This window comes from Poecilia formosa, unplaced genomic scaffold, assembly GCF_000485575.1.
Source record: "Poecilia formosa unplaced genomic scaffold, Poecilia_formosa-5.1.2 Scaffold213, whole genome shotgun sequence".
Classification (NCBI taxonomy): Eukaryota; Metazoa; Chordata; class Actinopteri; order Cyprinodontiformes; family Poeciliidae; genus Poecilia; species Poecilia formosa.
In genome coordinates this window covers 1086160-1109832 of record NW_006800152.1, presented here as the reverse complement: position 1 = coordinate 1109832, position 23673 = coordinate 1086160, and the positions used below count along the sequence as shown (strand labels likewise).

The window sequence follows — 23673 nt, the reverse complement described above, 5'->3', positions numbered from 1 at the left end:
CAATAATATCTGCTGTTCTTGGTCTCAGTGGTAAAACAAACCAGAGACTGGTGTGTGTAATATATCATATGCCAGAAACAGGCGAGGAAGGTGAGTGCAAAGGATCAAGATTCGTGTAGAAAGGGTAAATAATATGTAAACCATCTGAGCCATAGAATAACATTTAGATTCAGCCATACAGTGATTATTTATTGGACTCCAGAGAGGTCAGTTGTCTCGTGTCCATTTTTAGATAAAGCTGTTGAAGACCACGGCCTGTTGATGTGTGGACTTGATCCAGCCGTCTCCTGTCCGGTTATCAGGAGTGATGGCGAACAGGAAGTACCTCTCAACAGAAACCTGGAGCAGGAACCATCGATGGACACCACAGAAAAGAGCAAAGGTTAGATCTAAACGTACACGTGAGTTTTCTGACTCATATGTACAAAATTTATAAAAACTGAAAATTTCCCTTGCAGATACTGCTTGTAATATATCTTTTTACCCATCCTTCCATCCATCCATCCATCCATCCATCCATCCATCTATCCATCCATCCATCCATTGCCTGATTTTAACAGATTATATTTGTAGACCCTGACAGCTGTAGAAATATCCATCATTGTTTCATAGAGGTCTTTTACTCTATACTAAAAGGCTCAAAATCACTGAAAACTCTGTAAATTTTGAAAAGTGTCAGAATGTAAGCTTTGACCAGTCCTGACTTGTGATCATGTTGTTTTCAGAGTCCCAAGAGGCGGAGCAGAAAGTTAAAGTTTGGTCTCCATCCTTCATGCGTCTGCCTGACTTGGAGCAGCTGAGCCACAGTGAGTTTCATTTTTAAGCTGTGACTCATGCCTTTTATATATTTGCCAAATCCAGGATGGCTTATCACAGGAGGTGTGGGAGATTTTCACATCAGAGAGAAAAGTTGTCAAAATGAAATTGGCAGGTGTAGAAAAATATCACATCTTCATTACAAATAGCCTGGTGCAAATGAGGTGCATCAAACCCTGTTGAAACAACATAGATTAAGGTTTTATACATGAAAATCCCCATTAACAGCAGTAGAAACAAATCCTCTTCTTCATTACCAGTCTGATGGCATCTGCTCAAAGTAAAGCTGTCTTTAAATATTTAAAATCTTCAAAGTGAAGTTTTAAAATCTTTTCAAATCGAATGCAGTATTTACACTGTATAACAAAATGTTCCAACAAACACACGCTCTTTAGGTCCATTCACACCAACCCTTTGTAGTCCGCTTTAATCCAACTCCAGTCCGTTTGCCTACACCAAAAACGTCAGGCGTGTCTGGTTTACATTCAAAGTCTATGTGGAGGAGTTTGACGCGTCAAGAGCGTCCAACGGAAAACAACAGCTCATCGCGCCTCCATATAGACTTTGAACATTAACCAGATGCGCAAAACACCAGGTGTAGAGCAAAATGTCAACCGTCTGCATTCAAAGTGCACACACGTCGAACTCAAAGCATCGGACGCGTTTTTGAAGCATGTAACACTTTTGGTGTGAACGCACCATAACTCTGGTGCACCTAAAAGCTTAGGACAGTTCAGTTAAAGTCAATTGTGGCGCGGTTTTAATGCATATGTGAACGCCAAACGGACCAGATACTGCTACGAAAGCAGGAAGAGGACAACAAGGCAGGGCCTTCTGGGTAAATCCAACCAAAACAACCATGGGAGTCTGACACTACTGTGAGAAATGGCTCATGGTCTTTCACCAAACACAAAAGTGAAATCCTACAACCGCTAAAATCTGACGCCACTCCATTTTTGTTTACGTTTCATGAAGAAGAAAGTTGTGCTCAGTGGCTTCTTCTCAGGTTTTCATGTCGTTTCCTTCAGTAGTTCTTGGTGCAGCGCCCCCACAGGCTGTGAGGGGAACAGGTTTTTCAAAGAGTTTGGTTTGTTTGACGCAGTGCAGCGTGAAAACAAACTGTACCAGCAGAAACTGAAACAAATGTTGTAATTTTGATCCCCTATTGAACCATGCCTTCCATATTAGTTGTGAAAACACCTTTAAAAGCAGCAGGAACGCTGTGTACACAGAGTTCAACCCCAGCACTCCCTTTGTCTGCAGGACCACCAGAGCTACCCAGGAGGCTGGAGCCTTTGAGGACGTGCACGCGGCCAATCAGGGTTGGACTTTCAAAACGAGCCAAGACCAAACAGCTCCACCACGCACATCCATACAAATAAATACGGAGACCCGGAGGGTGTTGTTTGACCAAATGATGTTGTCAGGGTTCTGTTTTGGTTTCGACGTTCAAGAGGTGTGATGTTGTTGTCTCTGGTTATTTAACACGGTTCTGCTGTCGGTTCTGGTTTCCTTCTGTCACAATGTGGCGTTTGTCACATTTAGCAGCTGTGGTGGTTGGGCGTGTGTTACCAGCTGAGTAAAACAGCAGCAGCTTGGTGCTGCTTGAAGTAAAATCTACTTATTTATTTATTTATATGTAATATTTAACTATTTAAATCTTCCCTGTTGTAATGTTTACGTTGTATTTTTAATGCATTTTATTGTATTAAGACAGTTTTCATAACAGAAGGCATATTTGCTGTAGGTCCATATTGTTCCTGTGATGTGTGGGTGTATTCTGACAGTTTTCATTAGAGTGATGATGTTCTTTGTGTGTTCTGTTATTTTTACCATTAAATGAGCTTCGTTGTGTCTAACATAGCACAAACCTTAATCAAATTCTTTCTTGTCTTTGACTATGTAGAAAGAGTATAGTGTTTGAAAAGCTAGTTGAGAAGTTCTCCAGGGTTCCTCTGTGGTCTTTAAGCCATGTAAAATGGTGGAATTAGATTTTAATATTAATTTAATTTGCCCCCAAAAATCATTCTCTTTTTTTTATATTGTCATTGGTTAAACGTCTTGTATTATTTTCCTACCCCTTCAAAATGGTAACCTACTTTTCTCTTTAAATCTAAACATAACATCAACATTTGCGGCTCCCGTGTGACAAAGTGTGAAAAACCTCAAAGGGCTTCAATACTTTTGCAAGGTACTTCATGACTTGCCAGAATTGTACTGGTTGATCATTCCCAACTAGTTTGCTAGAAAAAAAAATCTTATTTAATAATTAATTCAGGAATTTATTGAAAAAGAATAAAACAAAGGCAGGTTTCTGCTGCACAAAAAGTCTTGAAATTCGATTATTTGGTAAGTCGTTTAAATCTACAGAGAAAAATTGTTTGAGTTGTTCTTTCTTCACTAAGTCCAGCCTCTTTAGCTTTATTTCCTCTTAAGTTGAACTGGAAATCCTGCTGCATTCACTGTACCTGAAAAGGTGGGATATTCTTGATCTGCTGTACATTTTGCGATGAACAACAAATATTGAAAGAAATGAGCAAATAAGATTTACCAGCTCTTTTTTTTTTTTTAGATTTAATTGAAACGATACGGGGATGAAATGGTACATGTTGCTGAGTGCGTTGGGGGTTTTCTTTGTTTGTTTTTGGAGCCATTTTGAGCAGCGGGATGTTGGAGAATCACTCCCCCCCCCCACCATGCCACTTCCAGGTCCTAATCATGGCTTTAAATGGAAACAGTCGGGCTTTCCTGTCAGCAAATGGAGCTTGGGGTGGCATTTTGTTTCTGCGGGATGGCTGCCTCAGCTGGCAGACGGCAGAGTCACAAATCAAAATGAAACAAGGAAAAAGGGGGACGGCTCTCCAAAAATAATTCAATTCTGCCGCTGCTCATTCCATCTGCCTCTTAATCAGGCATCGTCGGTCAATTCTGGGAGAAATTATTTACAAAGACTTTTCCAGTGTTGAACATGTCAGCACAGGCTGGTCGGTTGGTTTATTATTATTATCACCTTTCTCTTTTATACCTTCAAAATAGATCATTTCCTATCTCTAATCAAAAGTTCAGGTTTAATTTTTTCCCCCCCTTTAATTGGAAAACATTCCCCGCCCCACTTCCTGGTATTTCATCTGTGCTTATTGATTACGTGAGCCGGTAATGCTCTAGTTTTAGTAACAGTTCACTTGAAGCACACTGGGGGAGGGAAGGGCACATATGCGTTATTACATAACAGCCACATTTCAGAATTACAGAATAATGAGCCATTGACATATACGTATGCAACATTAGTGGGACATTGTTTCCAGTTTGTTGCTGAGGAACTTATTTGAGCTCCGTGTTAGGGGAATTCATAAATAGATTGTTCGAACAACAACTGCTGCAGCCTGAAAAAAACATCTGTTAATTATATTAATCTATGCAAAAAGCTTGGGGTTTTTAGACCATCATCTCAAAGGTTAAAACAAGGCCAAATCAAGTAGTCAAAAAAGAGTAATATACCAATTTGTCTCGTCTAGATTCAGATATATTCATTAAGTTTGCACACGCAAGAAATAGCAGGAAAACGTTGTGAGAAAGATCCATTATTGTGGGTTTATTGAAACTAATTAGTGAAGTTCAGCAGTTTATCTGTAGTTAAATTACAAACTCAAATTTCTTTGAAGTCATATTAATTATATACAACATTTTTATAACAACTGAACCCCATTGAAAACCTCCTGGTTTCAGAGTTCAGATATTGATGTCTGAACTCTTCCTGAGTTCAAACATTAGTGTTGTTGTTTCTAAATGAACATGAACTTGTTTTCTTTGCATTGCAAAGCGCCGCATCTTTTTCCATTATTTTGACCATTTCTCATTTTCTGCTAATGAATACAACAGCTGATTATTTACGCTTTCCTTGTCGCAGTGCTGAAGAAAACCCTGGAGTTTTTACAGCTTAAGACAATCCTGTTCATAACGAGCTCTAAAGCCTACCAGGCAGGTCATTACTGATCCTGAAATTCCTCGCACGAGAAGTGACAAACGTTACCTGAGCAACATTTGTCGTTCCATCTGTTTGAAGCGAATGAGGGAGCTAAGGCAGCAACATGAATCCACCTCTCATTATGCTGCCAGACACACAATGGGAAATGTGTGTCGTTATAGAAAATTATCTCTCTCGTTTGTGTTTTTCATACACATTGGCAAAAAAAGGGGTTTTCTTTTAGCAAACCCAGTGAGCTAATAGGAATTACATCCGCTGGGTGGTAAATTAGTCAGTTGTTTTTTTGGTTGTTTTTTTTTTTGGACTGGTATAATTTTCCCCGCTGAAATTTTAGGCTTTCCCCACGATAAAAAAAGAATCCTTGCATCATCCGTCTCCTTTTATCTCAAACACCGTTCTAGATTTGTTTGGAGCTACTGCCTCTCACGCTCTTTCTCTCTCTCTTTCTCTCTCTCTATTTCTCTCTTTCTGTGTATGTGCGTGTGTGTGTGTGTGTAGCATGAAAGAAGCTTTAGAAACAGAGATGACTTCAGAGACTCAAATGAAGGCAGGGGTTTCCTATTTTTATTTTTTTTAAAAGTTCCTTTCCAGGTGTCGCCTTGGATCCGTCTCACAGATTACAGTCCCTTGTTAAAGTAATCCTACACTAAAAAAAGAGAGAATGGAGCTCCAACATCATAAAATGTAGTGAATTTGTTACATGAAATTGAATTAAGTTTGTCAATCTTACTTTATTTACATTTGTTTATACTGAATATATTTATTTTGATAACCTTCATTTGACTAATTGTAACAAAATTACTCATTTTTTTCAGTTGGATCACCTGTTATGTTTTTTTAGTGTGCCTTTTAAATGTGAACCTCTTCACATTAGGTCAAACTACCACCAAAATATCAAATTATTGTTGTTGGTTTTTTTTTTGCTCATGCTTACTACAGATTTTTAACTGTGTGACTTTGACTGGGCCGTTCAAATACATGAATTTGCTTCGATCTTTCAACTCTTCTGCTGCCTTTAACAGATTTTCTTGTCCGTTTCTAGGTTCACAAATATTTAAACTAAGACGTCTTCCTGTCTTTTCGAAAGAAAATGAAGCAAACTTAAAATGTGTCAAAATAAAAAGTTAAAAATCAGAAATGCAAACGTGTGGATCATGTCAAAAATTAACAAAAATGTATGTCGAATGTTTTTGTAATAGTTTTTTTTTTTTTTTAACCTGCTTCTTATTTTCCCGCACAATATTCTCACGCAATTCTCATTCTTACCAACTTCATCCAGACATAAATCACAGATCCAACACAGAAAACGAGCAGAGAAGAAGTGAGGCTACACATACAGATTCATTTATTTTCATCAGGCAGGAGAGAAGAGTCCAAATAACAAAATGGGGCTTTTTTTTAATGCCCCCTCTTCATGGGTCCGTGGTGTAAAAAAGAAACACACAAGCCTATTATTACAGAGATTACTTTTGGAAACTAATAAGAAGAAATGGGCATCAGAAGGCTTGACCTCAATATTTCAACACCATGCAAGAGGAGATGGAATATTATTTTAGATCTTTTCTGGCTCTCGAAGGTTAAAAAGAAAAATAACGTCGAAAAACAAGCAATGCAGAGAAAAAGCCCCAGCATTTTTTCATCAGATAAAAATAAAGGTTTGATTTTTATTTATTTTTTTTCTATGTGAGGGGAAAACAACCGCTTTATCCTCAACAAGTACGCTCTGGGGTCTTTATGTGTCCACTGCTGTCAAAAGGCTTTTTTTATGTTGTCAACAGTGTTTTCAGTGCAGCTTCGCTTATATAAGCAAAAGGAGAAGCTCTCCTGTTAAAACAATAACTCACAGTTGGTTCTGTTCAAAATGATGAGCAGTTCAGGGTATTTTCTGTATAAACACAGGAGACCCCCGGCGTTTGCAAGGGTTTGGGATCAAAGCTACTTGTGAATACTTCAAATCTGTAAATACTTGAGATCCCCTCTTAGAATGTCTGATCTATCAAAGACGTCTTGTCTTTGAAAAGCAGAAGTGGAGCTTCCTGCACAACCAACAAGAATGCCGTGAGTGGTTTCTTGATGGTAAGTCAACAGTAAAATGCTTGTCTTTTCCAGCATCCATTGTGCATACAGCAATAGACCCATTTGACGAAACGGGCTGGAACTCTGTTTCGGTTGCTAGGCAACGCCAGGGTGCCTGTTGATTGTGACTTAATGCTTCCAGACCGAATGTATCGGCGATGATATCACCAAATTTGCAGTACCATAATTCTACCGCACTTTGCGTTATCGGAAAAATTCCAACGGTTTCTGAAAGGGGAGACGTTGCTCTTTCCAACCGATATTGGGTTATTTTACGGTAATTTCACCATCGCTGTAGCAGGGAGTGAAATTAATCTGAGGGGCTCTCTCTTAATAGACGGTAACTTGCATAAAAAACTAGATATTCAAAGTTTCAGTTATTATGGACAAAAGGAGAAATATATTTACTCACAGGACATTTAAAGTATTGCATACAATTAAAGCAAGAAAATACGTACATCCAGGCAGCGATTTGGAACTTAGGTCTTAAAGGGTTAACAATCAGGAGGTTTTTGAAACAGCTCATCTTCCAGACAGCAAAAAATGTCAATTACTGAACAGCTTAGCACCACAATACACTACAGATCTGCTGTTGTTGTTTCAACCTTCTGGTTCTGGTTCTGCTCTGCATCCCCAGAACCAGAACCAAACATGGAGAAGGAGCATTCAGCTTCTATGAACCATAAATCTGGAACAAACTTCCAGAAAACTACAAAACAGCTGAAACACTGAGTTCCTTAAACCCACCTGTTTACAGTTACTTTTGTACCATAATAAATGAATCACTAAGCAACATTTTGATGTATAATGACGGCACTCTGCAAAATGCAATGTTTCAATTGTTGATGACTTTGTATGTAAAGCACTTTTTTTTAATGAAATGTGCTATACAAACTTGAATGATTAATTGATTATTGAAAAAAAAAGGAGGTTTTTTTTTTGGGGGGGGGGTTAAACGGACAGTTTTTAGAAGCGGCAGAGGAAGTATAAAAATGTCCAAAATGTGAAATTTGCATAACAGGTCCTTTTCCAAACCTCTGAACAGATGCTAACCTCAACAGTTATGAACCATCCCTTTAAGCTGGCTGCAGCAGAGTGCACCACAGATTGTAGCATCCATCCAAAGCAAAATACGAACAGAACAGCAGAGCATCATCTAGCTCTTCGCTTTCACTCACACACGTTCCAGACCAAGCCTCGCTATTTCCTCCCCAAGTGCAGATCAATAGCAATCACAGGGTCACAGTAGCAGAAACACACGCTCGACTCACACTAACAATACACACTCTGCTGCAGTTCAGTGCTGGACTGTAGAACCGTGAAAGTGAGCAGAACTAAATGTTTTGACTGTGTGGAATATTGTGCCGTCGCTGCCATCACGCCACACCGACCCCCCCTAGAGAGGTCCGTTTGGGAATATCCAAATATACATTTGAGCGCCGCCTCACGTACAGATCTACCCGGACCGTAGTCTCCCTGCTTTGGCGCTGAGCAGAGCTGAAAGCGGAGCGGGCCGAGAGAAAGGACAATAAGAGGATTTCACAGTCTGGTGTTATGACACAGTGCCGTGTTATTGTTTTCCCCCCCTAACCCTGAGCAGCTCTAATTAAATTGGCGATGACTGAGCAGCAGACCTGTCTGGGAGAAACAAACAGAAGCGTTGGTTGAGTAAACGGGACCCGAGCTGAGTCATGACAGCAGTTAGATCAAATAAAGAGACCCCGGTGTGGGAGGTGGGATGCTCTGCAGACAAGCTGTCCGGAGCTCTTAGCGAAGGTTTGTTGTCGCCTGTGGGCTTGGCTTGGATCCAACATTGCAACTGATGTCAAAGCCATTGATTGATGTTTTTCTTTGTTGATAATATCATTATAAATATGTCTCACGCCTTAATATGCAAGTGTATCTAAAACCCCTACATCACTGCATACAGTCCTACTTCTTTAATCTTCCTAATACAATTTACAAACTGTTTGTCGTGATTCCTTTAAGGGAAGAGCCATTCCTCCTCTCTTAAAGCTCGTCAGCTCATTAAGTTGCTGTGTAAGAAGACCAGTGGAAGTCCCACTTATTGCCGGACTGTACAACTACAGTTGTGTTAAGGTTCCCACTAGAGATGTGTCGATCAGGTTTGTTCCTGCCGATTCCGATTCCGATCACCCATGAGGGCCGATTTCGGCCGATCGCCGATACCGATCACATAATTATTATTTTTTTAATCATAAGCACTACCGGTTACATTATGTGGAAAAAGGAACCATGAATTCACCTTAATTTAGACAAAAACTTGTTTTTAATAACTTTTTCCAAGAAAAAAAACGAAGCAGGCATTGTGGAAATTATACTGCTATCGGTAATACTATCTTTAACAGACTGACAACATATGAAGGCTCTGAAGAGGCTAAATAATGCAAAAAGTCAAAATAAAACCTCTCAACATTGCCAAAAGATTCAAGTATAAAATTTAACATTCAAATACAGGATCCATTATAATAAACAATCCAGAGTTACTGAATGAAAACTTCCTGATAGCATGGCGGCTAGCTGATTACTGCTAGTTCTGATTGGCTGTTTCTGACTGAGTGGAGTAATTATGCAGAACAGGGAGGAGATCGATTATTTTTTCAGAGATTATTTGTCTCATGTTAGGACAGCGAAAGTTTTAATACATATGTAAAATAAATTTTTTTAAAGTTAGATGCTGCAGCTTTAAATAGGTTCGGTGAGAGTCACTACCAGGTGGAGCAGAAGCGGCGCTCCGTCTGTCAAATATTACTACTTGTATCGTAGCAGCGGTTCAACAGAAGAGCAGAACCAGCGTCTTACATCGCAGCTCGAAGACTTAAATAATTTTGCGGGTTATTTGTTTAGCTTTCTGACCGTCATGATAATCCGGGTGAGTGTTTGTAGCTGTGCGCTGCTTTACCTGCTATCTGATCCTCCATATGTCTGTTTTTTACTGCAGTGAGCCTAGATGTAGCCAAACTCCGTCAAGTATGGCATTGTTTTTATGCGCAGTGATCACCGATGATATACTTTTTCACGGAAATCGGCCGATTATGATCGGTGGCCGATCGATCGGCACACCTCTAGTTCCCACTTAATCAGGTTCACTGTTGTACTCTGTGAGCCGCACAAGCTGCGTTTCCATTGACCATATAACTGCACAGTTTGACATTTCGAAAATAAATTTGCTTGATGGAAACTCAACAATTCTGAAAAACTCTCATTCATCATCCTGCCGCTTTAGGATGGTGTATTTATTTTTTTGTTGTTTTTGTTTTTTGGCCATTTCGAAATTTCGCAAAACTCGTGATCAATAATCATGATGTTGCTACTGGCAGAAACCACAAAGAAAAAGGCGACAGGAAGTAGTTGGAGGATGATGGCGAAGCATGTTTTTTAATGTCTTGATGCGTGAACAAACACATTTGTTTGTGATTTTAATTGGGTTTCTTATTTAATGGAAACACCGCAATTGCGAAATTGTCCTTTTGACATTAGTTGAAAATTTTGCAAACATTCGCAATGAAAGCGCAGCTACTGACTCCTCACATACCGTCAACGGACGGTTGACATTTCATAGTCGAACGTAGCGTTTGTCTACATTTCTTGTGACAAATTCCTTCATTTCCCACAATGCAAATGGATGCCAGCAAGTTTGACCGTTTCTTCTCCACCAACGCAGCCACCACCAGCAGTCACGCCACTCATCCTACGACTATTTAGTGGTAGATCTCAACTTTATCAGCTAGGTGTTGTATACAAAACATTTCAATGTGAGCACTGTTTCCCGCCGAATATTTTACTTTATGACAGAGAGTACATGGTTGTAAAATTTTACCTTCATGGCATGATGGCTTCTACTGTCCACAACGTCAAGTGTTGTGGGCATCAGTGAATTCTTTGGGAGAGTGATGAGACTGACAGATATTTTTGGGAGTCCAGATGAGTGTGTGGTGCCTGAATCAGGGCCAGGGCCTATCAGCTAAAAGAGTGTAGGTGGAACCATTTAGTAATGGCCTGAATTAACAACAGAAATCTCCCATAATTCCATTATGGTACTTCATTACTTACATGCTTACAGTACCATTTTAATCCTCCCACACTCTGAACGCTGGCCTTTTGTGTCCCAGCTGTCTCCCAAGCTCAGATTTGATACTAAAAACAACACTCTGCAGCTCAAATATGAACATTGTAGAGACAAAAAGAAAAAGAAAAAAAAGAAAAAAACACATTTTCATCAGAATCAGTGACAATTCAAGAGGACGTTTAAAGCCTCTAATGGATGTCCGGTGAGTGCGGAGTCGTTCCAAATTCTCTAACATGTTCATGCGGGGCCGATTAAAACAGAACACATTCAGAGTGTGCGTTCGCACTGTCACTGAGCTGACGTGAAAATGAGGGGCTGTCATGAATTCCCAGAAACCGATGACTAATCGCTCGCTGCCTCTCAGCTAACCCTGCAGGCATGATGGGAAATGGCGGTAATCTGCAGAGGATACTCACTGGGGAATTTGTCCCCCCTATCTTCGGGGGACCACGGTTTGGTTTGTTAATCCGGGTGAAAAACAGACACCGTTTTAATGAGTTGCCTCTATTAATAAATGCTATTAACCCACAAGTCAGACGCTAAACATCACGGGCCACGAACTGGGGAGTTAATCTATTTTGGAACGACTCCCGCCGACCGACTGCTGCAGAAATGTGATGCTTTAAATAGTATGACATTAGCCTCTTCTTCTGAAAGCTGACCCCGCGTTACAACTGGGAATGTACTGAACAGAAAACGGATGCTTTTTCTGAGTAGATGTGACTGCTGCCGGCTTTCCGAGACGGTATTATCAAATATTTGATGGCTGAGGCAATCAAATAACGCTTATTCTGTTGTAGGGCCGTGGCTTAGTGCACTCGCAGTGTGATGCTTTGGAGAAGAAGGCTGCAGTCAAAAATAGATGACACATCAGCAGCTTCTCTGTTTCTGATCAGATCTAGGATTGTTTTTTTGTTGTTGTTTTTGCCGAGCTCTGTGAATGGTTGACCTAACAGGGATGCCAGGCACACACCTCTTGTCTGGTGAATGATATTTGGACTTTTTCCTCTTGAGTAGCCAAACACTTTTTAAACTAAATCCTTATTTAAAAAAAGGGCAGCTTTATGCATTTTCCAAGCACATAGAGCTATTTTGTACACACAATCACGTAACTATCCTAACTTCAGTTCAGAACACCTGTCCAAGACATAAGTAAACTATAGACTAGGGTCCGCTTAGTGGAATTTTTTTATTTTTGTAATGATTTCTATATGATTATATGGCCAAAAACAATTTTATTACAAACTTGTGGATTTTCTTTTACATAATAATATATATTTGATCAAGTACAAATTCTTTATACATGCAAAAAGAAAAACAAAATTGCTCTTGGGGGCCCCCTGGTGGCTGTGATAGGTCACGTTCCACCGATAATATGAGCTGCCGTTGAAAGCACCGGTGGTACGGAGGACCAAAATCGACATAATAAGAAATAAAAGCATAAATATATGTTTTAATAAGAAATAAAAGCATAAATATATATTTAGTTTTTCCTTTTCCTTACATATGAGTTTCCGTCAATTAATGTCTATATTTTCTTTTTTATTTCCCCTAAACATGCGTTTCTGTCAAGAAAAATAGATATTTTGCTTGTCTTTTCTACTTGGTAAGTTTACAGAAAATCAGAGGAGAACTTTTTCTTCTCTGAAAAGGAAAAGTTCTCGTCACGATTCGAAGGTTTTATTTTCAAGATTCCTACATGTGGTAGAAATTGTGATGGAGAGCGTCCAGGCGCCGCCATGATGAACTAAGAAGGTGTGATGGAGACATCAAACCCCTGCTGTGCAGACAGGACCATAGCAACGCAGCTGCACTCCACGGGTACACCAGACATGACCAGTCCGGTGCACGCACACCACCAAACTGCCAACGGTTCACGGAGATGAACTGAGAATGATCATCTGACTACAGAGAGGATGCTACTGGCGTCCCCAAATCGGTTCAGGAGTGATGGAAGCAGATCACCAACAACTGGCTACAGAAGTCAGGTGAGAGGCCCAGGGCCAGTGTTTAACCAACGGGGTGGAGCCCCTTTACCCCCACAACTAGTGGGTCCCCTGTCTGATGATCCTGACTTTAAACTAAAAGTAAGAATCCTACATATAATAATTAAAAATGTACATCATCTAATAATGAGACTGAGCATTATCCGCTACTGAAACTCGACCAGCATCTGACTGCGGTCATGGTGTCAGCCTTTCCGTCTCAGCCTACCAGAGATATGATAGCTGGCAACGCAAAGGACTGGACTTTCACCAAGAGACCACTACCAACACTGTTTAGACTAGGAGGTTCCGACTTCATTTGGGTTTCAGAAAAAAGACTGGGAAGCCCCATTTGAAGTGGCCTCTAAGTGGACCAGGCGTAATTTGGTCAGACGCCTTAAAAATTAGACTCCAGATCATGCCAGGGCCACCATTCTGTCCAGGTTGTAGGAGTAGGAGAAAGACAGAGGGGTGGAGGGAGCAACAGAGACAGGACGGAGCTGGGACCAGCAGAGCCACTGAGACTGCAGGTCTCACTGAGTCAGGTGGGGACGCAGGACCCCACCTGACTCACCGACTGGGTGAGTCAGATGCACACCGACTGGGTCCGACCTCAACCCCTGAACTCCATCACTCCACCATCCTGTGACTGGGTCAGCAGATTGGATATAATGTAAACAGCACTGTTGGCGATGCAGAGAGTTTGTAGCAGGTGTCCGAATGATCTAATCTTATCACAACACCCTGTGATGAATATAACCTGGAAAAACTGTTTTTGTCTGGTTTGGAACCAGAGACTTTTTCCGTGTGAAGCAAACATGATAATCACTACACTACAGAAACTGATCTTCTATGGCTTGTTCCTTGTTCCTGAATCTAATCGAATCTCAAATAAATAGTAATGTAAATACCCACAAGGTATGCTGCTGGCCTCTCTAAAGAGGAAATAGCAACAGAGAACAGAAAAGCAACTTTGTCCAAATTCAGGAAACTGCTTCTCTTAAGTTGATCCACAATGTCAGGGAGCAGTGTTCAGTTATCCACCAAGTGTAAGTGAGTAGGGATTATCCCTAATACCCTGAATTTGTCCTGCCTATTAATGTAATTTGCAGTTATAAAGTCTTTCTCCATCACTGCAATGGAGTAGTCAACAAAATACTGTTATTTACACCCTTTGAACTGAGTCATAGTTTGTCATGTTTCACCTATTGGTTGTGTATTATAGTTTAATACTGATATTTTATTGGGGAATCAAAATAATCTTATAATTTTACTTATTTATTTTTTAATTGAAAAATCTGGGGTGCATTTGAGTAGTCTTTATTACTTAGATACCCCAAAATAAAATTGAGTGAAATCAAGCACTTTCAAAGGTAACCTGTAATAAAAAAGTCAGTCTTTGTCATAGCATAAACACCAACGTTTACACTGTTTTTCAATGCTTCCATGCAATGCATGCAAGGCACCTATTACTCTACACCTAAAAAAAACACAAAATAATTAATTTGGTGTTAAGAGATGAGCGTTTTCTACTGGTACCACAAAACAAACAAAAAAACAATACTTTTCTGCAAAATTCACCAGCTGCACAATTGTTATTAAATAGTGTAAGATAAGTAGTATTTCAAAAGAGCAGAACAAATTTTATGTTTTTGAACAATAACAATATCTGTTGGTAATCTGTTGCTAAGAGATTGAAATAGATGCACTTATTTTGCAGGAAAGAATTTGGGATTAAAATAATTACTTATTTAAGCAATTAGAAATATTACTTAGAAAACGGTTTGGTATTCCGCTGGTACTTTACTTCCAAATACATTATTTCAAATTTCTCCTTTTAAAGTTTTGTGAAAGATGACAAAACTTATCGATGACTGTCTCCCTTGCAAGGAGAGGTTGCAGGGTAAATTTTCCTACCTAACAGAAGTGAAACAATGAATGGATGAATGCCGGTAGGTTTTTCGTATCCTGCGTTTATGTTTTTGTTTCATCATACAGAATAATGTTTCAATGACTGTATGAATATGTAATGTCTTAAAATGTATGGGGTCATTTTTCATTTCTCACCATAAAAATTGTAGAAATGTCCTTTTATATAAGACTCATGTGTTATCTCTGCCTGGCAGAGCTTTCTATCCACAATTGCTTCATGATTGATTATCCTCTGAGTTGTGCACAATTCATAAATAAACCTGATTGAGTGATTTTACCTGAACAGTGCTTGGTAGTAGTTTTTTTCCACAACAATGGACAAAAACATTAAAGGCACTCAAGTAAAAGGCGTAGCAGTTTTAGCTAATGTTGGACCCAGGAGCCCATGCTAACATTAGCATATTAGCCTGCAAAGAGTTTTATGCATGATCTTTTTAAAGAAAAATCAACCTGTAACCATATATGCGAGTAGTAAAGGCATACATGACACATGAAAATATATTGAAGACGAATAACTCACCTTTAGAGAAGCTCTGCTTCTTCCAATGTGCAAGTCCACAACCGTTCTGGAAGCTTCCTGTACTTTACTGTGCACTGCTGAGCTGAAGCATTTGCTCCAGTAACAAAAATAATCAAATCCAGTTTACTCAAAATGACTTTGTCCTGTACCTTTCTCAGACCAAACATGTACATTACTCACATTACTTGAGTTGAATAAACAATTTAGTGAGACTTGAGTAAAGCACACACAAACCTAATTTAAGTAAGAATAGGTATTGCCTTTTAGAGAGTCTAAAAGGCAATAAAGCACACTGTTTTATTATGGCATTAATGTTGTTTTGTAGCTGTCTGACATCTATAATAAAAGGTTGCTTTAGACATAAATATACTTTTTATCGTGGTGTTAGTCAAGTAGCTGGTTAAAACAGTTATTTTTTCATCAGACAAGGTGAATTTGCCCTTCATGATACTTTAATCCACACATACAAGCCAATGTCTGTTCGTTCTCTTTTTCTGGGAGAGCTTTACTTTCAACATTTTCTTAAAATGAAGCTCCTGCAGTCCCCATTTCTCCTGAGCTGTGTGGTTTGTCCTGTGAAGCCCAAGCAACTGGGTCCCCTGTGGGCCTCCCCCTGGATCCAAACTCCATAATGGTGAGCCAAAACATGAGGAGGCAAAGGTGATGAAACATCCCTTTTTGCCAGGCCGAAAAAGCATTACAGTTTCCATAGGAACAGATCTAAAAGTAATTATGCATGACACGCAGAATGAAGCATGATGAGCCATCGTTCAGGACTTGTTCTCAAAATTCCACTGCAGACATGTCGAGTGTGCTTCTAAATCCTTTAATTTCTTCATTTTTCGTTATTTGTTTCTTCTGCCTTCACATTCCCCCACTCAACAGATGCCATTGTTTTAAATACGCTTTGGCCAATTGATCTCATTTCTTATGATGGGGGCGACGCATCTTTTGACTGGCCAGCATGTCTGAAGTAGAGATTGATGGGATCGTTGTTGGAAAAGGGGAAAAGGATGATGAGGTGGGCCGGAAAGCCTAAAACGGTGACTTTTGGAGGCAAGGGAGGAAAATTAAAAAAGGAAGAGGGTGAAATTGGGACAATCCCAAGAAACTGAACAAAGACTTGAACGAGGAAAGATGAGAGGAGAGCAAAACAAAAAGCACAAAAAAAGAGAGAACAGACACCCTATAGAGGCGCTAGACAAAACGCCACAAAAACCCACATCCACAAAATTTCTCACAGCCCCACAAGAGAGAAAAACAGAGATAGTGTTGTATAATACTCGCACAGATATGTGAGAGACCCTCCTCTATAACACACAGAACAGCAGTTGGTTTCAGTTACACTCTAAGTTTCGGCAGTTGGAAATTTCGCTCGTTTTTTGCTTTTTACTTCGCCATGGTAACTCCGATTCCCAATAAACATAATAGCTTCGCAAGGCAGTCACTGCCCTTCCCTATGTAATGCTATGGCAGGCCCCAATTAAAGAAACGCCTTACTGGGTGAAGAATAATAGGTTCCTACCATTCATTGCATGGGCAGGCCCCAATCATAAACTCTGTCTGTTTTCATCTCCTACATTTTCTCACAAGAAAGTCTAAAAAAAATATTAGTTACAGTGATACGTACATCGTTTTTAAGAACTGGTGCATTGAATGATCACACACTAAAAATCACAGCTAAATCCAGGGTTGATACACCGTTAGAGCTGCTGAGGTGACACAATTATGAAGCACTACGCTCAGCAGCACACCAGTATTGATTTTGATCAGTAACGTTTGATTTGTTCAGAGCTGCTCCAAACATTATCTGTTGCTCGGTTTTAATTTGTTTTGCTCAGAGACTCTGAGTCAGCTTTCCTCTTGGTACTTAATTGGGTGTATTTATTTTATTTGTGGAGCCGAGGGAAGCTGACGGCGTTGTCACCGAAACCGTTTATAGCCCATTGATTCCACGGACGTATTCTCATTCCACACGAGCCCCCGTGATTCAGTGCTCCCTCTCACCTCGCCGATCATTGATCTTTGTATTGCGCGGCGGTCTTGGCCAAACATAGCTGGCCTCAGACACCCCGGGCCTTTAGAAATGTACAGATGACGGATGTACGCCGGTCAGCCGGAGCATGAAATCTGGACACTGCAGGTTAAATGAATAACATTGATTATCCTGTTACAAAAACATTTATCAAATGTGTTTGAAATACTAAGCAATGTGGAGGTGGTTTGACAAGTGGACGAAAGGAAAATCAGGCAACCACGACAAACATTTGAGTATCACTTGATGCAAACTTTGCTGTGACAAAACGTTTTGGGGTGTCATCTGCTTCCTATTTTTGGAGCAGTCTCCAGTCATTTTGACAGTCGAACTGCACCAGAGTTCACTTCACCCAAAACAAGACCTCGGTTTTTGGAGGACCAGAGTTCGGGTTTTTGGTCCACATCAGAGTTTTGTTCAGCATTCATGCCTCCCCAAACAAATTGGACTTTCTAGACAAACAAACTGGACTTCGATTAATGCAGATTAGACAGGACTGGTGTGAACGCTGACAAAGCAATGCTGAACTTTTGTGGCATGCTTCACAGACAAGGAAACGTATCACCTCAAGTGCTGTTAAGAAATCTCCTTCCTACCTCCTCGACTATGGGTCTTTCCTTGGCAACACCAACGTCAGTGTTAGAAATTATGATTTGGATGAGTTGTGGAGGGGTAGCCAACCCTGAAGATGAAGTGTGCTTTGAAGAGCTCTTTGAAAGCTGCCAAGAATGTCAGTGCCTTCCAAAGGGATGGCAGTGATGACATTGTATCTTTGGATACTGCTTTTGTTTCTCCAACACACAGGAAGGAAGGGCCGTCCCAGTTCTATACCAGAAAGGAAGGTTTCAACACCACCTTCCGCCTTGAACAAAATGTAAAGAAGAACCACAGCTACAATATCAGACAGCACAGAAGTATTTGACGTCCTCCTGAGGTTTTGTTGAAACACTGACCCAACATCACACTTGTTGACTCGCAACTGTCCAGGAGATGGCTGATTTACCGCGCAGGGAGAACGAAGTGTTGGAAAAATCTTTGTAAATCACAGAGAAGCAGACAGAAATTCTCCCAGATTAAATGAACACAGGTGGATGCCTGTGTTAGTGAAGAGGACTAATATACTGCCTTGGTCTGGATGAAGACATAAAAATCCCTAGGAATGTGTGAGGTATTAGCGCTTTCAATGAATTAAAACAGAGTTTCAGCGGATTTATGATATGAGTCTATGGAAGATAAAGATGTGCGGTTATGAGACTATTTTTTTTTCCCCACCTCAAATTAAAAATGGAAGAATCTAAGAAGAACATCTCATCAATATTTATATTCAAGCAGAAGTAGGAGCAAAACGATAAATCCAATTCAGTCTTCACCGTGTGAGAATAAAACCTCTTTAATTCCAGGAGTTAAATCACTCTTTAGACAGCCACGTTTTTTTTTTTTTTTTTTTTAACTCTCCCTCCTTTCCAGAGAGTACACCATGAGGGAACTTCTGCTGCAATGCAGCAAAAACAAATAGCATGAATCTATTAAATGTTTGTGATTGTGCGTACCGCCAGCCTCCCCCTTGCTTCTCTCTCGTTTTCACTCTGCTCCATCCCCTCACCCAATCAAACTGAGGACAAAACGTTACCGTAATCAAACACCAAATATTTCCCTATCTTTCTGTTTGGCACGAAGGTTGTGTATGCATAATGAAGAACCTTTACGTATGCCGCCCACATTAGTTCTGCGGTGTTGCAGGAGCACACGCCTTCAGGGCTTCCACGTGTTCTGCACGTAGAGTTCCTACACTCAGGGTTACCAACAGGCCAAACCTCAGATAACAGACTGCTCATGATAAATGCTTTCATCTGAAAGCCTAAAGAGAGAGTAAGGAACAATGTTTCATTTTTGTCATTAAAACTACGGTTGGACATTTTATCTCTTTGTTTATTCATTATCGTGAAAATTTTCTTATCAAAATAAAAATAGCGATTTAGCGTTGTCTCGATAAATTCCAATAACGTAAAGAAAAACATCGGAAATGTTATCTTTACTATGTTGTCCACTTTCTGTTTCACGAGTGTGTCAAGGAATAACGCTTTCTTGAAAACATGATTAAATGCTGATTTAAATCACACCTCTTTAATTATCCAATATGAAGAATCCCATTTCAAATGGGAATGTTTTTCAAGAACAATATTTGTGTTTGTGGTGCTATTAATGCTGTGCCATGCAGTCACAGCCATACGGTCAGCTAATAAAGTAGCAATGATGGTTTATTTTTAATCATTTTTATCGTTAACACTATAGTGCCAAAAAATCAATTTCTCTCACCACTAGTGTGAACCAACAATTGATTTCCCAAATTCTTGCTTCGGACAGAAATTTATTTGAACTGCTCTCTCAAACTTAACCTACTTTTTTTTCCTACATGTTTGATGCAATAACTCTGCCATGACAGAGTTTAGGAAACGTATACCATAGAAAATGTTCTGTTTCTTCTATAGTCTTGTTTCCCGGTGGACTCTTTCTGACATTTCCTGCAGGAATGAGCCTGCATGTAAAACTCGCCTGGTCTTTCGTTGACCTCGCCTACATGTGCCACACAGAGCCCGTCAATATTTCTCTCTGCCTCAGCGCTCACAGTGGCAAAAGGCCACATGGTGATGGGAAGCAGAGAAGCGAAGCAGCCGGAGTTGTAGCAGCACGCAGGTGTACAGGGTAAAGCCTCTGCAAAAGCTGACATGTACGTGTGGATAAATGTAAATCACCACAGCGAGATGTACGGCCACTAATATTTGAGTGGAACATTTTTTTTAAAAGATATAACCTCTTATGAGGAAGACATAAATTTTTAAGGTCGGTTCTAAGGCACCTGTACAAAACACCCGTAGTGACATTTTAAGCTGTTCTAATTGATATCTATAGCATGATGTGGAAAAATGTGGAAAAATTGTGTCACATCAAACTTTTTTTGTTTTTATTCTTTGAATTGCTAAACCATTTCTGTGTCAGAAATGGTTTGGCCACTAATACAGCTTCTGACTTTAAAGTCTTTTTGAGTAAAGTCTGGTGCGCAGAAAAAAGAGAAGAGAAACGTAAAGGTTTGACTGAACTTATGAAAAAATATTTTGGGAAAAGTTATTAAGACGCTGAAAAAAGGAGAATGTCAATCTACAACGTCAACCTTGGGCGAAGTTTGAAATAGAGCTGCTATTAACATAACCATCTTATCAGCCAACTCTAACTTTTACATCTGTTATGTTTTTCACATTGCTCTCTACTATTTAATTATTTTTTGTTCATAGAAATAAAAAATATATATAATCAGAGCCCTGTCAATTACAAAATTAATCATATTGTATTTTCAAAGATTGATTTTAGCAGTAAAAACTTAATGTTCCAACTACCAGATCAAAAAACACACATCCATATTTGCCCTGAACACCCCCTCTATCTGCGTTAAATGGTTCGTTCCTGCTTGGAGCGCTTGAGAGTGACGTCAGTGGAAGACACGAACGATTGTGGCACGATTGTGGCAGTTACTATGCTTCTAAGAAAAGTTAGAAAAACAGGTTTTCAAAAAAAAAAGAGAGAGAGAGAAAAAGGCAAGAGTGTTAATTTATAACCCAGTTTTTCTCCAAGAGAGGGTAGATTGTGTAAGATTATCAACCATTTAGCATAATTAGCTTAGCTACAAACTACTGTTTACCTCCTTTTCATTAGCATTTAATGAATTAAGGAAAAAAATGACCAACATATTCATATATTGAACTTGTCCCTGGTTCCTTTTACCACTTAACAACAGATGAGTCGAGTCAGTCAGCAGCAGCTCTAACCCACGTCCCTCCTGACCTGTTCTCGCCTAAGTTAAATTAAAGCTACAGTATGTCACTTTTATATAAATATTTTTTCACATATTTTTTTAAAACTGTCATTATGTTGTGACAGTATGGTATGAGAGGTAATCTGTGAAAAATCTATTTCCTCTGTTTTCTCCCAGTGCTAAAAACAACCAGTCAGTGGCAGGAGAGTTTTAGTGCTGTCAATCACAATCTCATATGGTGCTGCTCATCTTTCCTCCCCTTTGATTTGTGCTGAAACTAGCATTGCATAGAGCTGTGCAGATTCAAACTGTGAATGCTCAGTTTAGTTAGCATAGCTAATGGCGGCAGATAAACGGTTTCTTGTAATGATAAGTTGTTTCTCCACCATTAGCACATTTAGCAGTGAGTGAATGAGGCTAATTGACAGTGCTAAGAGCGTCCTACTGGTTGTGATTGGTTGTTTTGGTCAGAACGGTGCAGTACTTTAACCAGTAATAGTAATTCAGGAAGGAGATGGAGGAGATTGATTGTTTTCACAGATTATCTGTCTCATAACAAAGTGCTACGACATGATGACAGCTATTGAATTAGAATAACTACGAACTTGGAATCCAGAAATACTTAACAGGAACAGTCACTGCATAGCTTATATTACTTTTAACCCAGAAAAGGATTTATAACTTTTACAACACTTAGAATTGTGGAGTACTCACTTTAACACAGAAAAGGAATTAGATCAGTCACTCATTAGTTTATTTTATCAGAAACTGTAGAGTACTCACTATTTAAAAATGGAATTAGATACTTAGCAACCCTGAACAGGAGCACCTAGTTTACATACTTTAGAACAACATTAGATTAGTTTTCTTTCCTCTTTTTTTCTTTCCTTTGGTTTGTTATTTTGTTTGTATCTCCTTTTAACTCATGTAAAGCACTTTGAATTGCCTTGTTGCTGAAAATGTGCTATATAAATAAAATTACCTTACCTTACCTTTAACAAATATGGAGAAAGCATATTTTTGAATTAAAGTTATGTACTGCAGCTCGGGTTGTCACCCATCCTGTAAAATACAGAATCGTTCCGTATTTGGCTTATCAATGTTGTGTCCCATACTGAGTTGATACGGGACACGATTTGTTCCGTATTTCTATAAATGTCCGATAGACACGCCTATCACACACATATCAACACTAAGTGTAACAATAATGACCAAAATAAAACAGAGGAAATATTAAGGTCAGCTAAATTGTCGTGGCAGGAGATGAAGGACCCCCACCAACCCTCTGGAATGCCTGGTACGCTACGGTCCAACGCTGTTGTCAAAGTTGCCTAGAGACGGACACTACGCAGCCGCGGTGAGTTGCTATCAACCCGCGTCTTTTAAAATGTCCTCGACCCGATACTCCACCGTCCTTAGAATAACTCTGGCAGAAATACAGACGTGAGTGGAGAGACACACATTCCAGATTGAACAATGTCTGATTCCAGGCTAAACAGGCAGTTATTTAAAAAATGTGTCCATCGTGATGCTGTGTATGATGTGAGGGTTAGGTGTATTTTTCGGCCTCCCTCTTGAAGTAGTCCAGCTGTTGAAGAATACTCTTGTCGGTTGTAACTTTGGAAGAGCAAGAAACCTTTGATACACCTGTAATCTGTAGTACGTTTCTTCCATGGTCACGTTTGACTTGCAAGCGACGTTCTTTTTCCAACATTTTTTGCAGTTTTTGAATCTCCTCTTGCTGTGATTTGACTTCAGCCTGATATGCAATCCTTCAGTCTCTTTCCTCATGGAGTTCAAAAAATCTTACTCTGCACTTCTTTTTTAAGATCATCTACCTGCTTTTTGAGATCTTTGAAGTGTTGACTCGTCTCTTTCAAGTCTTCCACTAAGGGGGTGATCTTGAAGCCAGCAGAGGGAGTCGTTTTCTGCTCGACTTCCAATGATCTTGGACTCTCCAAGTCGCCGGAAGGACTTGATTCCCCCTGGACCTCTGCTGATTCATCTTCCGGCTTAATGGGGCTGTCGCTGTCATCTTCCAAAGGGAAAATGATAGCGTCGTAGTTGACTTGGATGTTGAGGTCCATCATGTCGACCCCATGAAAGCTCAGCTGGAAAAGCTTCATGTTCACAAGCAATCTGCTGTTGCTTCATGTCGATATTCTGGTAAATTCTCACTTCTCTGAAAGGCGTGTAATATCTGGAATCGATATCCGGCTCTTTTCGATAAAATTCGAACGTGCTCTGAAGAGTGATCTGTCCTGATAGAACTGTGGAACAGGTCTGAGAAAACGCTGCCTGTGAGCTACATTCAAGAGAGAGATTCCCTTATGATATCATAGAGTGATGACATCACTGCTGATGTCATTGATACCATTGGAACTGAACATTCTATTGTAGCCTGACGTAAAAACATTTTGCTAGAC

General features: G+C 39.8%; 1 protein-coding gene and 1 long non-coding RNA gene across 2 annotated transcripts in view; both read left to right on the top strand.

The window, feature by feature from the left end:
- The first annotated feature begins 97 nt into the window (after nucleotides 1–97).
- LOC103148847 (RAD51-associated protein 2) lies at nucleotides 98–2692 on the top strand. The gene is made up of 3 exons (XM_016679483.1): nucleotides 98–382; nucleotides 726–806; nucleotides 2080–2692. Exons 1-3 carry the CDS (start codon nucleotides 262–264, stop codon nucleotides 2196–2198), a joined length of 321 nt encoding a protein of 106 aa, XP_016534969.1. The 5' UTR covers nucleotides 98–261; the 3' UTR covers nucleotides 2199–2692.
- A 4115-nt stretch (nucleotides 2693–6807) lies between these two features.
- Nucleotides 6808–23673, top strand: part of LOC107838106 (uncharacterized) — a 23141-nt gene continuing 6275 nt past the window's right edge. Inside the window, exon 1 of the long non-coding RNA XR_001664172.1 lies at nucleotides 6808–6918. This is a non-coding gene — a long non-coding RNA (uncharacterized LOC107838106). The remainder of the gene's footprint in view (nucleotides 6919–23673) is intronic.